The 16,588-nt window shown below is 34.0% G+C and overlaps 1 protein-coding gene across 7 annotated transcripts in view; it reads right to left on the minus strand.

Annotated features, from left to right (window-relative positions):
* SBF2 (SET binding factor 2) overlaps positions 1-16,588 on the minus strand; it is a 302,371-nt gene that overhangs the window by 65,285 nt on the left and 220,498 nt on the right. For all 7 annotated transcript variants that reach the window (XM_074841630.1, XM_074841634.1, XM_074841633.1 and 4 more), the window contains one exon: positions 11,202-11,270. In XM_074841630.1, coding sequence (XP_074697731.1) covers positions 11,202-11,270 — 69 coding nt within the window. The remainder of the gene's footprint in view (positions 1-11,201; positions 11,271-16,588) is intronic.

Below are 16,588 nucleotides of genomic sequence, written 5' to 3' on the forward strand. Positions count from 1 at the left end.
AGTAGCAAAGTGGTTCATTAATCTACTATTACTTCACCATGAAAAATAAAAGAAAGGCCAATTCTCTTGTAATTCAGTGCTACCAAATCACAAACAGGTACACTAAACCAGCAGAGGGCAATAGAATTCTAGAATTTTGCAAAATTGGGATGTAAATCTGGAGGGAGCGTTATTTACTGTATATGTTTTCTGGCAAAACTACTCATGATCTTTAATCACAGATTCCTGAAGATCATGTACAATTTACTACACATTACTTAAAGCCACACAGAATATCTCAGGTATCTATATAGATGTATCAAGACAGACAGATATATGCTAATACAAAGTTACATGTAACATTAAATAATGCACAATAACATACTTCTCCTTTTTCCAAAGAGATAACAAAAATATTTACAAAGTTCTGTTATACATGGAGCATGTCAAGCTAACTAAAATTATCTAGAATGAAGGATGTTCAGAAATTGCAAAAAAGAAAGAGAAGCCATTTTCCTACCAGAACATCACAGTTCTAGATAAGGTTAAGTTCCACCCTGTCTACAGTAAAGTTGTTTTTGTTTTTGTTTTTTTTTTCTTTTTAAATCTAATTTCATTACAGAGATTACCATTAGTCTATTCAAATTGTGACACAGCTATTTTGAAAATCTTCTAAAATGTCACCATAGCCCTTTGGCAACAGGTGGCTCAGCAGTGAGTGTGCACCTGTGTGACTGCATTAGAATGGTGGCATTAGCTCTACCCACAAAATAACCCTCCAGCCACAAAGTTGTTATCTAGGTCTACACTCAGAAACAAATAAACCCTGTAAATCTCACAAGTTTGTGTTTTTATTTATATTCAGATAGTGGTTCTTAGAATTACTGATGACCTGATATGAAACTTAAAAGCCCCATTATTATAGCATCTAAGTAATCCCCAAAAGGGTAATGAAGGAATTCTTGTTAAGTTCTTCTGTCACTTCATTCTAGTATTTCTTTAATTACTATTTTCCTTGTCCTATGGCAGCTTTCTCTGACTTCAGTGGCAGAACTCTCTCTAAAGTTGTCTCAATATACAGCGTTCCCTTATCTGAAGAAACTATTAAAACAATAATCCTCAAGAGGTCCTCAAGAACAGGATGAGTAAAATAGTCAGAAAGATATAAGGTTACAATACAGAATAAAAATTGAAAATTAATTAAAAAAATTCTAATAGTAGTAGATCTCATCTTGGCAATACAAATGATATATACTACATGGTTCAGAAGATGAAAGCGAAAGGATGGGCAAAAAAAGGAAGAGCAATATGAAGAATTCTGAAAGTAAGGACAAGAAACCTGAACTTATTGCACTCTGAGGTAAATCATTTGAGACATTAAGTGAAAAATCCAGTCTGACCAACAAAGAAATGATTATGGAGGTGCTGGATGCAAGTGCATTACAGAGCAGGATATTTTAAGGAACGCTTCTGCCAAATGGTAGGATCCAGATACGGCATGAACAATACATGAGGAAGAGGAGACATCCGCCTAGTACATCATCTGCCTATTAAATTCTCGTCAGGAGTGTTTTGAATGAACGAACGACAAAGAGCTGATGTGGTATTCACAAGTTCAGAAAGCCCATGATGTGAAGAAGAATATCCAACTGTAGGAACTATTATGAAGCATAGAGCAGCAGCCAGTGGATAAAATGCAGGGGGTATGTGGATGAAAACAAGAGTAGCAGATAGACTTCAACTATGAGCTTGAATCACTAGGAGAATAATAACGTGTATGAGTGAAGGGGAAAACCATAAGACAGGAAAGCATTTGTGACACCCCAATTCTTGGGCCTCATTCAGTTTAAATTGTTGATGAGATATCTAGGATGGCAACACAGAAATTCACACGAAAGCAGGCAATATACACAAACAAGTGCAACTTATCTCCCTTACCATCTGTAAGCATTTGCTCCCTTCTGTAAACATAAAATAATGCTGCTCAAATCAGGCCAGATAATAACGCTCCCATGAAACTGAATTCAATAAAAGAAATTGTATTTTCATGCGGAAAATTAAGTTCCATTCTACTGGAATAAGGATGTAGTGATCAGGAGGTGAAGTTGAACTTACAGATATGGACTGTTACTTCACATTTACATTCCTTCACTTTAAGATCAGAAGCTTTATCAGAAATTTTAATTAAACCACTAGAAATTCTTTCATGGTGAAAATTCTAAATGAAGCGGTATTTCTGTAACTCTGTAATCCCTCCTCGAAATAACAGTGTAAAGAGATGGGCTATAACTAAGTTAAAACTGTTACAGTCAAACCAGAGTTCAGTATCATTGCAAGAAAATGAGACGCTTGTGGGAATACAATGGAAAGGTTTCTGTTTATTATAGGAGATAGTGGATCAGTTCCTCAGCTACAGAACTAAACACTTACTACAACATTATCTTTACTTCTTATTTGAATTGGGGGTGGGGGGCTGTGTTTGTTCTTTTATTTTCCTGACCAAGTACCTCCTCCCACAAACCACTGAAGAAAAGAATTGCAGACTGCTAAATTCTCTTCAATGTTTCTCATGATGATATCATTCTGGGAAAGCAAGCTTCTTCAACAGAGCAAAGTTACTACAGTAACTAATTTCCAAAATTCCTTGTATAGACACATATTAAAAAATCCTCTAGTTAGTCTCTCCCACCAATGTGCTAAACTGTCATACTATACTTTCCTGGTTTATTTCTTGCAGATTTTTTTTCACCTATAAACAGTTTTGGAAGTGAGATATGCTCTACCTGCAAAGACATAAAATCTGTTCTACAGACATGTATTATGTATCCATTCAAAACCAAAGTACACTAATTAAAATCTTAAGGATCAAAGGTGATATTTTGGCATCTGTTTGTGCAAAACTACTAAATCATAGCTAACAAGAATCCCCAGATTCCTGTTTTAACTTAAAGGGTATGTTTGCTTTTACAAAAATAATTTACTGAACTATAATCTCTATATGAAAGGAACTTTTAATGGATATAATAAACCCCCTTGACTGGGAGAGTGTTAGGAAATATTGACAGAACTTTGACCATCACCTTACTATTCTCTTCCATGACCCCACTCATATGCATAGGCACCCATCAAGTGGGTTATTTTTTTTTATCCCCTCTCAAAATTCAAAAAATACTGCTTTTATATCATATCTATAAAAACTTCAGCCATAGTTAACCTACTTACTGGTGGATAGAATCACCAACAATAATGACAACTAATACTGCTCCACAGGCTTCCTTGCAGTGCCTCAAATAGCCTGACTTCAAATATTGTTACTTATTTCAAATTCATATTGCAAGCTCTCAAGGATAAGGATCTTCATCTTTGGATTCTTTTGCACAAAACCAAACCAGCAGTTCTGGTCCATAATTAGGGCTCCTGGATTTACCAGTAATGCAAATAATGCTAACATACATGCTCGATAATATTGTGAAACACCCTTAATCAATCTTGCCTGTCAGCTTGAATATGTGCAAAATGAGTAAGATCTCTGAATGAAGAATTGTTAAACAAGATGATATATAGAAAAGCAATTTACGTATTAAATCAACTTAAGATTTAAAAACCTAGCTTACATTGTAAATATACTGCATGGTGTTTTAAGTTACACTAGAGTCAGAAGTCTAGGAACTAACCTCAATCTAAAGAATAAACATGTATTTTTTCCTTACAAAATATGAATCACCTGAAAGGATTACCATTCAACCCTACCTCTGCAAAACAGGGCATGTGCATCGTGACCTTTTACACTTTTCATGAACATTACCACTCACCTAACAAGCCAGACTGGTATCTGGAGTTGAAACATTATGATCTCAGCTGATATAAAGAAGCATTAGGGCTTTGATAGTGAAGAACATCAAAATCCAATGATGAAAGTTAATATATGTTCTTTTGATAATTATTACTTCATTTGAAGTACTGCAGAAAAATATTTTGTCTGTCCTGTGTGATGTCCTTAAATTCCCTGCTGTTTGATTTAGAAGTTATGTAACGAATAGGAACCACTTAAAGTCTGCCTACAGACATTTTCTTTTGTGGTTCAGCTTCTTCCATAGTTTCCACTATATGACACAGGCATATTCTTGCTGGTTTTCAAGCAGGCAACTTAATATATTTCCACATTTAAGGGATTACCATTCTGAAAATGGATAAATAAGTATAGTATTAAAAATAATGTTATTTAATACAATTTCAGTCACAAAAACACTTCCATAGACTAAACCAGTATCAGAACTGGCAGAATAGAGATACAAGAAGAAAATTAATGGAAGCAGACAAAACATGCCAAGACAATAAAGGAAGTCTTTCAGGATAGGAGTTTCCTAAATTAAAGCCAGCAATTGAAGAGCGAAGAATTTTAAAGAAGCAGACCAATAGAGTAAGACAGAAACATTTAAAAGGAAATATATTAACTAGATGCAAGAATGAAAATATTTCAGTACAGAAAGCTAACACATTACAGAAAGTCTTTCTAGCTTTATAGAAGGCTAACATCATGCTGATGTTTATGAGAATTACTTGGGACAAGCGCAGTTGTGCAGAAATACAAGTTAAGAATGAAAACTCATGCTAAATGTAAAAAAGCCACTGATTTTGCTTTTCAAAATTTATTGTATCATCCAAAAACTTTATGCAATTACCTTGTATTTACTCAAATTCTAAATAAAGACCAATATATTATTATTTGTTACAAAGTAACAGAGATGATGTTAGCACCAAATTGTCCACTGCTTTCCACAGTACAGTTGGACCAATATTCCACTTATTCCAGCTGATACTAACTGTAAAACTTGCCTGATAGAGACATAAAAATGGAATTAACTCTTCACCCATCATCACAGATTTCCACATTAGCCATTCTCTAGTTAGCTTCTCTGACTTTGTAGCTGATGCTATACAACAGAGAGCACATTTCAAATGATGATGCTTCTGATATACAATTAACCTTGAATTGGGTATCTCTTGGAAAAGAATTTGATGGTAATAGTTAAAATATGATGAACTACTCTGAATTTCTCTAGCACTGCCTCTTTAATCTTCAGAGAAAGCCTTTATCCTTCTAACTGGGAATCCCTCCCACACCTAGCAGGCTCTGGAGTAAAGTGGTCATTTATTCCAGCATTTCAAGGAGTAAAGGTTTTCTTCCATTGAAAGTCTGTCATAACTGTTACTGAAATTTGGTAATTCATTTCCACTAGGAAAGTATACACTTAGATTAATTTTGGTTTACCATTATGCAATGCAAAAGAGCATGTATACTTCACTGTGGAAAACAGAATTACTTATATTGGTGTCTTAACATGGAACACTTTCAGTTTCACATTTTATCATTATCTTCAAATATTTTTCTTAAATCACAATTTTGTACTCTACTTGAAGATTATTAAAAAAAACTTAAAAAAACCCACTTCAAATAAACACAGATTAAAATCTTTTCAATCTGGAAAATGCTACTAGGATAGTTCCTAAGATGACCTGAATAAATGTTCTGTACTATAATCAAAACTTTTAAGTAAAATGATGGGACCAAAATTTGGTAATCTTTTAAAAACACCGAATAAAGCAATTATCCTATTTTATGTAACTCCATTTCCTTCTCAACAGAGAAAGGTGTAAGTGTATAGAGTACAAATGATAAAGGAGCAGACATGCAGATGAACAGCCAAACAATAGCATACCCTAAGGATTTCAGTTAGCCATAGTGCGCAAAATATTTCTCTGATGTTTCATTGCAAGTTCTAGAATAAAATTAGCATCACTATCCAACTGAAATTTTATTCAAAATTGGTGGCTTACAAGCATTAAAATAAAAAAAGTAAAAATCAATCCTTTCCTCCATCTCTCCCAAGAATTACATAATTTAGTCACATAAAAATTATGAAGCAGTCTCCAAAGCATCTCACTGCATTATGCTAAATGATGTCAATTTTAATGCAGTACATCCAATCTGTGAGGCAGTTTACTGCATTTGGGTTATTTTTGCTGAAACTAGATCAGCATCATCCAAGTGTACATCAACAACTGACTCAGAAATCTGAAATAATTGTGACTGAAAAATAACAGTGCTCTGGCTACTGCAATTAAAAGAAATACTTGTCTGTAAAATATGAAGGTCCATTCACCATTTCTACACTGAATAAACTTTACTTTCAGAATAATATATTTTTATTATGCCACTTCCTTTGTTCAAACACAGGTGATCAGAACTGTCACTTCTGAATGTCAAATAACAAAATTTTGCAAGTGCTTTACTATCTACTATGCAATGTGATAGAATATCCTTAAAAAGGTATAGGAACACAGATGATTATACAAAGTTTAAGCATAAAATTTTACTTCTAAAATTTTGAAAAAAATCCCCTGAAAGTGAGAAAATCGTATTATAATCCGCACATTCATGTTCTGCAATGGTTGAGGGATGAAAGAACGAATCCTTGATCAGACTGCCAAATGTCACCTGAGTTGAAAAGGGAGGGAAGATGAAGAAGTGGACTCTGTGACTTGGCATGGGATAGCAGTGAGGACAAGAGCTGTTGCTCCCTCTGCCTCTTGTCCAGCGAACAGGCTGCAACTGGTGGCTGCCCTTGACCATCACCCTTTCTGCATACTAAACCTTTAAGAAATGCAGCACTGTCTACATGACATCTTGCCACCCGGGCAAAGAGACATAATAGAAACAGGGTACCCAAATCCTGTGAATTTGACAATGCCAATTATACAATCATCAAACTGTCTTCCTTGATGAGTTAAACAAATGAAAATATGATTAAAATTTGTCCTTTTCATCTTGTCCTTTCTTTCCATATGTAGAAAAAAGATCTCTTTTTGCAGCACCAGGAAATACTACATTTCTATTTTATACACAGAAGAAATGACCGCATACCAAATAAGCATGGGTCATCCGTACCAAAAAACCATGGAAAAATTCTTTTATCTTCATGTATAAATACATTTTATTTATATTATTTCAATTTCAAACAGAATTCCAACAGTATTACTAATGGTAAACTAAAACCTTTTTCTAACCCAGAAGCAAAAGATGTGTTTGTTTTTGTGACATTAACAGAACACACCAAAGACCACTGTCACTGATGAGTCACGTTTTGCTAACAGCTCCTGTCCAATACTTAAAATTTTTAAAACGCATTGTGACTACTTTTTCTAGAAAAATTTGATTATTTCTCCAGGCCACAAATATGAAATCAGTACTGACTTCCTGTCTATTAATTTAATCCCACCAGTTATGAGTTAGAGTGTGATCAAATTCTGCCTGATCAAGTTTCACAACAGATCACTTAACAGACTCAAGAGCTGGAATTCTGAAATTTCACCAGACATCCCAAGAACTGATAGCATGCTGTACACAGGGCGATGTTTCCTGTTATTTTAATTAGATATATGAGAAACACCCTAGATTAATCTTTACGTAAGCAGAGACATTAAGACAAGACCTGTTAGATCATGCAAGCTTGTTCCTATCTATACATTTTTTACTGTTTTCCCAAGAGTATTTTAAAATACCCCAAGGCTAGAGCATTGACTACTTCATGAGAAGGCCATTTCAGAATCTTACCAACATCATCTCTAGGAGTATGTTTCTCAGTTTCATCTGCTGGACTCACACGAAAACACATCTTTCTCATTATTTATACACCTCAAACACTTGGTATCTGCACTATGTGTGGCCACGTACAGTAAAGCTATTTAGGAAGAACAGGTAACTGTTTCATTAGTGCTCTGCTTTGTGTTAGGTAAACAAATTGAAACTTAACATTTCATATACACAACAGTCCTTTCATAAAGGAACTGTGATGATGTACAACTTCTTTTTATTATTTCATTTGAAGCAACAGGAATTACATTAACAATAAAACGTTGTGACATGAAATCCCAACATAATGTCCCATCAAAACGCTATAGCAAATACAGATGGTAAAATATATACTTGACTGATATAACTCTACAACATTCTTAGATTTACTACAGGCTTTCTCACTGATAACTCGATTTGGAATACCACTTGCGCAGTAATACCAATGCACACACAAATGAAAACCTGTGTCACTATTAAGATTCACAATTTCTGCCTATTTCTGGCTACCAAGAACACTGTGCAGCTTCAACAGGTCTAGGTGAAACAATACTTAATATGCTCCTGGCATTAAACATGCTATTCTGGTAACAGAAACATCAATAGAAACAAGTACATGCTGCCAAGCACTACTTCACCATTTTTTGGAAAGCATAAACACAATCACACTTACAGCAGAGGTAAGAAAATTCTGCATACTGAAGCATGTGTTGGAATACCTGTAGCTCTGCCTACAGAAAAAGGAAATGCAGCTTGAGGTGTGTGTGTGAGCATTGATGTGTGTGTAAACTACACTGTATATGGTCATTAAAGAACACTGACAAGCAACTCAGCAGAAAAGACCGTGACATAGCTTGACAGTGCAAACATAGCAGTTTTCCTGAAGGTATTTTAATAAAAAACAAATAATCCCCAAATGACCTTAATTTTAGTTTGTACATTCCTCTGGACTTATCAGAGACAGAACAGCAATATGCTGTGTTCAGCAAGAAAACTTTAATCATTCTAAGATTTTGGTAAAGGGAAACCCAGTGAAAAGAGAACTTATAAACTGTTAACATTAGAAAGCAGGAAGCTCAGTGAAGAAAAGTAAAGCAGCAGGATTTGATATGATTCCTCCCCAAAACAGGGGAAGAGGAACGTTAGTTTAGTGTAACTCCAGAGCAGGAATCCCTCCAAAGGGTTACAGAGATGTTAACAAGGTGGAAGAATGACATTCATTTTTCTTAATTTAAGAATACTGATACAGAATATTGTTCCTACACAGGTTCATGCCAGGTAGAACATACCCACTCTAGTCTAGAATACAATTTTGAAAACCTCTAGAGAAGCTGAAAAGCGCTCCAAAAAGTTTCATTTTTACTCAAATTCCAAACAGAACCTTAATCTGTTAATCTTATGTTCTGAACAACACATCAGTTTGTGTTTAGTATGCATAGTTTTATACCAAAATAAATACTTTTGCCAAAGAACTGTATCTAATGGGACATACCAAAGGGGGCCATCACTGAACCTGAGGATTAGATCTGGGAAAAACAAAATTCTTTTTCTATTATGCATTAGCAGCTGGCTTTTGCAAGTTAACAGTCAGATTATTTTAATTTTTAGTTCAGGTCTGGAACATTAAAAAAAAATATCATCATGCTTCTTACATGCTTTCTTTTTGTGAGACAAATGGTGTGAGATCTTGGTACTCCTACAAAACATACAAGTGTATAGAAGAAACTACTTAAACATATTCTATATTCAATCCAGCTTTTTGCTCTCCTTGATTTTGAAATTAAAACTTATTTAAGCTTATTTTAACACTCATGATACTTCACACAAAAAAAGTAATTTTTTTACTGCTTTTATTTTTTTCCCTACTTGATCAAACTTTACCGAATGAGGAATCTAACCAAACTGCTACAACTCCCCAAAATACTCTCTGCACCTCTCAAGGTAAAGAGCTATGTGGACTCTCTTAGACATTTTTATTAGAGGAACTAAAAATCCAAAAATAAAACAAAACTAAAGTCAATCTTTCTTCATAATATAGTATTAATGAAGTAGCAAGAATATAATAGGGAAACGGAAAATCTCCACAGCTCATTAGCTCTTTCTCCGCATTTTGTGTCAGCAACACATGATAATTCATGATTCTGCTACTCTAGGATTCAAAAGAGAGGGAACAGAAAAAGATGAACTTGTAATTAAAGATAGAAGAGAGTTTATTTGCTGGGATTGAAAAATTTAATGTCTCCTTGGGTTAGCTTATATAAGAGTATGAAAATACCCTGTAGACTCTTTCCAGAGAGTAGTCTTGGGGTATTATGTACAGCTCTAAAACAAAGCTCATTTAAATAAAACTTTTTCACAGTTCAAACTATTAGAAGAGAGAAAATCTACCACTTTATGCTCTATAAATGTAGAAAATACTGTCTTAAATAGGAGATTTCAAGAAACTTTCTGTGCATATGACTTTGCCAAAATTGCTCTTGTCTTCAGCAGATGTTTCTGTGTTCTGTGACTGATAAAGTTCCACATTTTTTATTCTAAAAACTACATCATGGAATCTATTTCTAGTTTAAAACAATCAGAAATTGTTCAATCAGAATGTACAGACCAATTGATTTCTCAGCTTATTACTGCAGAAACCCTAGTTTCTATTCAGCTAAAATAGGAATCTCTCTGCATTTTATTGATGACTACTCATAAACACCTCATACACCATCTGAAGGATGGAAGGTTATATTTTTCTTAATTTTTACTATGTTATTAATGTCTAGCTAGACTGTCACAATAACTACTATTTTGCAGTACCATGACGTAGCAATTACCAATGATTAAACACTTATTTCCCAAACCGGGTTGTACAACAACATTCATATTAAACAAAGATTATTTAATACTGCAAGCAAGACCGTGTTCTGAACTTCTTACCTCCTCAGATACGTACATCCTAAAAAGTGACTCCTGAGCTAACCAGAACTGGCGAAAAAGCTACTGTATTGGGACACTGAAATAACTACAGTCATACTACAAAAGTTCTGGTTTTGAAATAATTGCTTGCAGAATTTACATTTTCATATTTACTATCATATTTTATCACTATCAAACACTACGCAAAAAAAAGAAAAGAAAAAAAACAACACAAGAAATGGAAAACAAATATACAGTTAAAACAAGCCATTCATAATATTCTCCAAAGTTAACAGGCTGAAAACTTAATATGTACTTTTTGGCCAATGCTTAACACACCAAATTAAACAAAAAAGTACTCTAATAAACATTTTTTATACATCAGAAATCATTATTTTCTATTATTTTAGTGACTATTTATAATTCAATGATAATTCGCTAACCCATCATATAAGCCTGCATTTAGTTCTGGCTAAATTTATCATAATCATCATGACCCCACATCAGTAAGTGTAATTCTGAAGTCATGTCCACAATAGCCTATAAAAAGACTTCCACTAACAACAATTTATTTTAGAATTAATCTTCCTTACCTGCCATATATCTCCTGTCATCACTTTCTTCTTTTTAACAATATATGTAATGTAAAAAAAAAACAAAATAGGAGTGCTTTTCAATAAAAACTTACCCTATAAAAAGCAGTTGTCAGGGGTAGCAATGCTGCAGCGATGCTATATTCTTCTGAGGATGAACAGTCCTTCAAGAAAAACATACAAAGAAAATAAGCAAAACCATTTTCGATGTTATGGATTATAATTTCATTTCTGCCTTATGAAGTTCCTCTGATATCCTTCCTATACATAACGTAACTTTTAATCACTTGATATCATGTAAGAATAATACATTTATGTGTGTGCAGATGTGTGTACATATAATATCTTCTCTCAATTTCTGCTAGATAGATATTGCTAGGATTCTTCCTATTTAAGGAATATATTAGCAGCTTTCTCACTCCTGTGTCTGAAATATAATTTCACCAACAGCTAACATATAAAAAGGAAAGTATTCCTCATTTAGGAAACAATAAAAAGGTAGCTTGCTTCCATTTGGGTCAACACCAAATCTGACTAAAATGCAAGTGATGAGATGAACAAAGAATGTGCTTTCAAAAAGTTTACACAAAGAAATTGACATTTATTTAATATGAAATAATCACCTCTACAGCCTCGATAAAAAGTTTGACAAAAGGTTAACTTTAAAAGAAAGTAAGCCCCATTCTCTTCACAGTCTCAGAATGCCTCATTCAAGTGTGTCATTTGTGTCTCTCTAGGCTAAAAAGGGCATGCCAAACTAAATCAACTAGTAATTGCACTGATGCTAATAGTGATTTTATTACGGAAGCCTTTTAAAAGAAACCAGAATTGGAATGTAATTTAATATTTAAAAAACAAGCTACTTGAATTTTTAAGACTTTTTTTTAAAAAACACAGAACAAAAAACACTCAACAACAGTTAAAAAAGATACTTTTTTAAGTGACTAGATCTTTTTTCATCAGCTCTTTTAGCCAACACTCAAAAGCACAATCACGCACATAGTTCCACTAGAGAAATGTATCACTGTTGTGCCCCTGGATGATGAATGCCAAAACAACATTTCCATTTGAACAATTCATTTCAATATTTTTAACATTCGTTCTTAAAATGGGCACCCTCCAACTCAAGCCACACTTCTATTAACTATATATAACATCTGACCAAATTCCAAAATTGAACTATTTCAAGTGTTACTCTGCCAGACTCTTCATTTATGCCTTCATCTCGTATCAGAGTTCTCCAAAACGCAGCAACTAGCCAAAACTTGGCATCAGCCAACTGCGATAGCAGGAATGTAAAATCTGCATTACAGGAACAATCACGTTGGGGATCATTAGGATGTTATTTGTATTCATCTCACACTTCTTTCTTAAATGGCTGCTGAGTGATTATGGACTCCAGGTTTAAAACAGACCAAAAAACTCATCACAAGACTATTTTGCTTCTCATTAATTTAAAAGTTCACTTAATCCTTTGTGATTTTCCAGTAACAAATACTTCATCTTCTATTACTTTAATCAAGCTCACCTAAACAGAATACCAGTGTCCATACACACTTAAATACAGTAGCATTTAGAAAACTACTTACATATAAATTCTGAAAAGGTGTACAAGTTCATTGATGTGAAGCTCTATTTCTGCACAGAGTCACTTAAAGTTTTAACATGTCTAACTCTGCATGAATGCATGTATGCTAACTGCACATGGAAAAGAAAAGGTGTGCAAGTGCTCACACTTCATAACACATTCCAATCTGGTAGAGGAAAACAATAAGAAAAATGGACACTGAGAAACTCAATATATATTTTAATCATGACTTTCAGTATTGTGACATGTATATAAAAATCCCAAATTAGTTTGTAAGATGTCAGAACAGTAAGACTAAACGACATAGCTTCAGCTGCTTTTCATTTTCAATTTCTGCATTATTTCCTATTGTTATCGGTATCCTTATCCCCCATTTGGAATTTGGCACATGTATTTCTAGTTTAATATAAAGACATGATAAATATTGTTAGTATTTTTTCACTTGATTGGAAAACTTACAATTTAAAATGAGACTTTACAAACTTTAGGAATGCTCAACAGTTTCCAAAGAAATACATATCTTATTTCTGTACATGCTTATTTATAACCAGGTATAAAATGATCCATCCCCATTGTTTCAAGTTATCTACTTAATCCCTTAGCTCAAATTATTTGTAAGAATTTTGGCTTTTACCCAAAATATACAGAAAAACATCTTTATAAAAACTGAGCGATGTATCTTCACCTAGAGAGCATTCAATATTCCAAGAGCTAACATATGTCTCAAAGGCATATGTCATCACCACATAAACAACACAGTAGATTATTTTTCCATTCCTTCTTGCAAGTATGAAATTCTCCACATATTCCATGTCAGCAGTACCACCTGGACTTGTAGTATGGAAGTATTATCTATATATATGTTTTCTTCTCCAGCATATGACAAGAAATGTAAAATGACCTCAGTTAGGAATAAAGTAAAATATTGATGTTTTAAGAATAGTGGAATTAATTAACTTTATCTGCTTTGTAGCTTCAAGACAGAATGCCATAGCTAACAGAGATGTTGCACTGAAATCTTAGCTTCTCAATTTTACAGGCAAACCAAAGAACTGGAAATGTCATATATGTATTGTATGCAATTAATTTAGACTCCTGAAACAAAGCAATCCAGCTGCCTTATATATAATAATGTCTTTACCAATTGTGAAAAATACCTCTTACTACTGCTAAAGAAATAGACAAATCAAATAGCATAAAATAATTAAAGCTGTTCCCCTTAATTTGAACAAAATGAAGCTGAAACACATCTGGGGAACAAAAATTATACTCAGCAAATTAACTTCCTAAAAACAATGTCTTATGACAGTGAAATATGAACTTCCACCGTGCCATGTACAGAGTACTGCTCTGAATCCGTGCTGAATTGAGTGGAGACCTGGCTCATTATTCAGGCCATACTGATCCTATATTCAGATAGTTGCTGAACTCTGTAGCACATTGGAAGTGTTACAGGAATTCATGTATATTTAAAATAGTTTTGTTATACCAAGTTGACAAGTGAATAATAAAATGAGAATGTTTCCCTTACATTACTTACTTTGATAACACATGTGATTTATGTTTATGCTCCATTCAGTTTAAATATGCATGAAAATACTGGTGGTTAGATACTGCCATTGCATTGCACAACTGACAGCTAGGAAGTTACAGATTTTGACTGCTTGGATGGATGCATGGGACTGCTAGTATCTGGCGAGGCACCGATGGCTTCTGCAATCTGGTAGGTGGCTTAGGCTTCTGGCACCGGCGAGAAGAGGCAACTCTTCTCTTCATTCCTTACTTCAGAACAAGTACTGACCTGAACTTTTGTCTGGAAAACAAGGTCTTGTATGTCATCATTAAATCGAGATGCCCTCCACAATCTGATCCTAGTGATGAAGAGCTAAGAAAAACCACCACAAATAAAGGTTCCTCCTTGATCTGCTATTGAAGGTGCAGGCTCAGACCCAACAAAGCTCTTAGGCACCCTTTGATGTCCCACTGACTACAAGAGCAAGCTGGGGTTAGTGAAGTACAGTGACAGCTAAGCACAAGCTTACACACCTTCCTGAACAGGCTGCAGTAAAGAACAACTGATACTTAGGGATTTCTGCTTTCTCTTAGTCACATGATAAAAATCTAGGAGAGATATATTAAATATCTGATACCACTTGGAGTGCAATTTTCTTTTTAATTGCATTGTGATACAGTGTATTTCCTGTGTTAAACCACATTCTGCTTTTGCGCAGTAAGCTCTTCAAACAGACACCACAGTTTTAATAATCTACAAAAATCTGAGTATGCTGAAAACTTGGGACCCAATTTTGCTTTACATTTATCAGGACTATGAACAAACAGAATTGACTGCAGGCCTGACTACTGCATGAAATGAATGTTGCTTATGGTGAATACATTCAAACTAAAAAGCTAAACGTGGCAGCTCTTGATCCATACTGTTTGGCAGTACAGTACAATGCAAGTATGCTCTATTAAAAATACTGCTAAAGGAACCCTCAACACTGCATTGTCCCTCTTGAGAAGTACTGAATGCTGTCAATTTTCATGAAGACCAAGAGCATTCATCACCATGCCGGACTAAGCTCATAATGAATCAAGAGAAAAATGCCAGAAACTTTAGTCATATGTGCTTTTAAAGCACTAAGACAAGAATTGTTAAGTCAGCACATGTAAGGTAACCATAAACTATGTGCAGTACATTGGCTACAAATTACAGGTGAAATACTGGCTCCAAATTCAACAGATCATTTCAGTGGCGCCAGTATTTAATCCTTATTGTTACAGATAGATTACATGGGCAGAATTTTACCAAATCACAGAATTTTTATTACTGATGCAGTTTATATTTTGGAAATATAAACTCTCAAACCTAACGCACAAGACTATTCTTTTTGACTAAAATAGTAAGAGAATTCAGCAGTCCAGTTTAGAAAAAATGATTCGTTTGTTAAAAGGAATAGGGATTCACCATGTAGGACCGCAATGCAATTCAAAACTAGAACTGAATTTTAATGAGCTGATTTTAGAAAAATCATTCATCTTCATTAGATAAGCTGAATAAAGTTTATGCATCCATCTATAAATATTACTGCAATTGGACTATTAAAAATGGTAGTTTTTATCAAAGAAAACATATTCCATGTTAATCCATGTTACGACCAATGTCCTTTATATTCAATCTCAGCAGAGTTAAAAATCCAAGTAAATAAACTGACAATTTCACAATGAGATTATATCTAATATAATTGCATGGTGCCTTGAAAGAAAAGTGAAAGAAAACATAGCCCTATTTGGAATTTGCAATGTAACTTTTAAAAGTATTTAAATGACAAGTTTTAACTCCACAGATAAAGCCATCATCTGGAACAATAGTCAGAGGTACATATTTTGCTGGAAGAAATATCAGTACGACACTAATTACTTATATTACTTATTATTAACAGTGTATAAGTGACTTCCAAAGAAAATTTGGAATCTTCTTCTTGAAATCATAAGCAAAATTGTTTCTTTCAGTGAAAATTCATGTACAGATATCTTTCTAACATCCATATACAGTTTTGCCTCGTGAAGTTAACATCACTGCTAGGCACTGCTCTGCTTTATAATGGCATCAAAGTTATTATTTTTTCTTGTCACCAAAGGTGAAATCAAACCTTATTGAACCAGCTACAATTCTGATAAATGCAACTCTTCTGGGACTTGAAAAATGGGATGGAAGACAGACATACCTGTGGACTTATCTGACTACCTGTGGACTTATCTATCAGCAGAACACACTCAAAACTTGGAAGATACTCCCCTATGTAATTCTCATTAATTTTAGAACTTCTCATTTTGATAAGGATATATACATATATACAGTCTTTCAAAATTATTAACTCACAAAACCTCTTC

This window comes from Strix aluco, chromosome 16 (genome assembly GCF_031877795.1).
Source record: "Strix aluco isolate bStrAlu1 chromosome 16, bStrAlu1.hap1, whole genome shotgun sequence".
Lineage (NCBI taxonomy): Eukaryota > Metazoa > Chordata > Aves > Strigiformes > Strigidae > Strix > Strix aluco.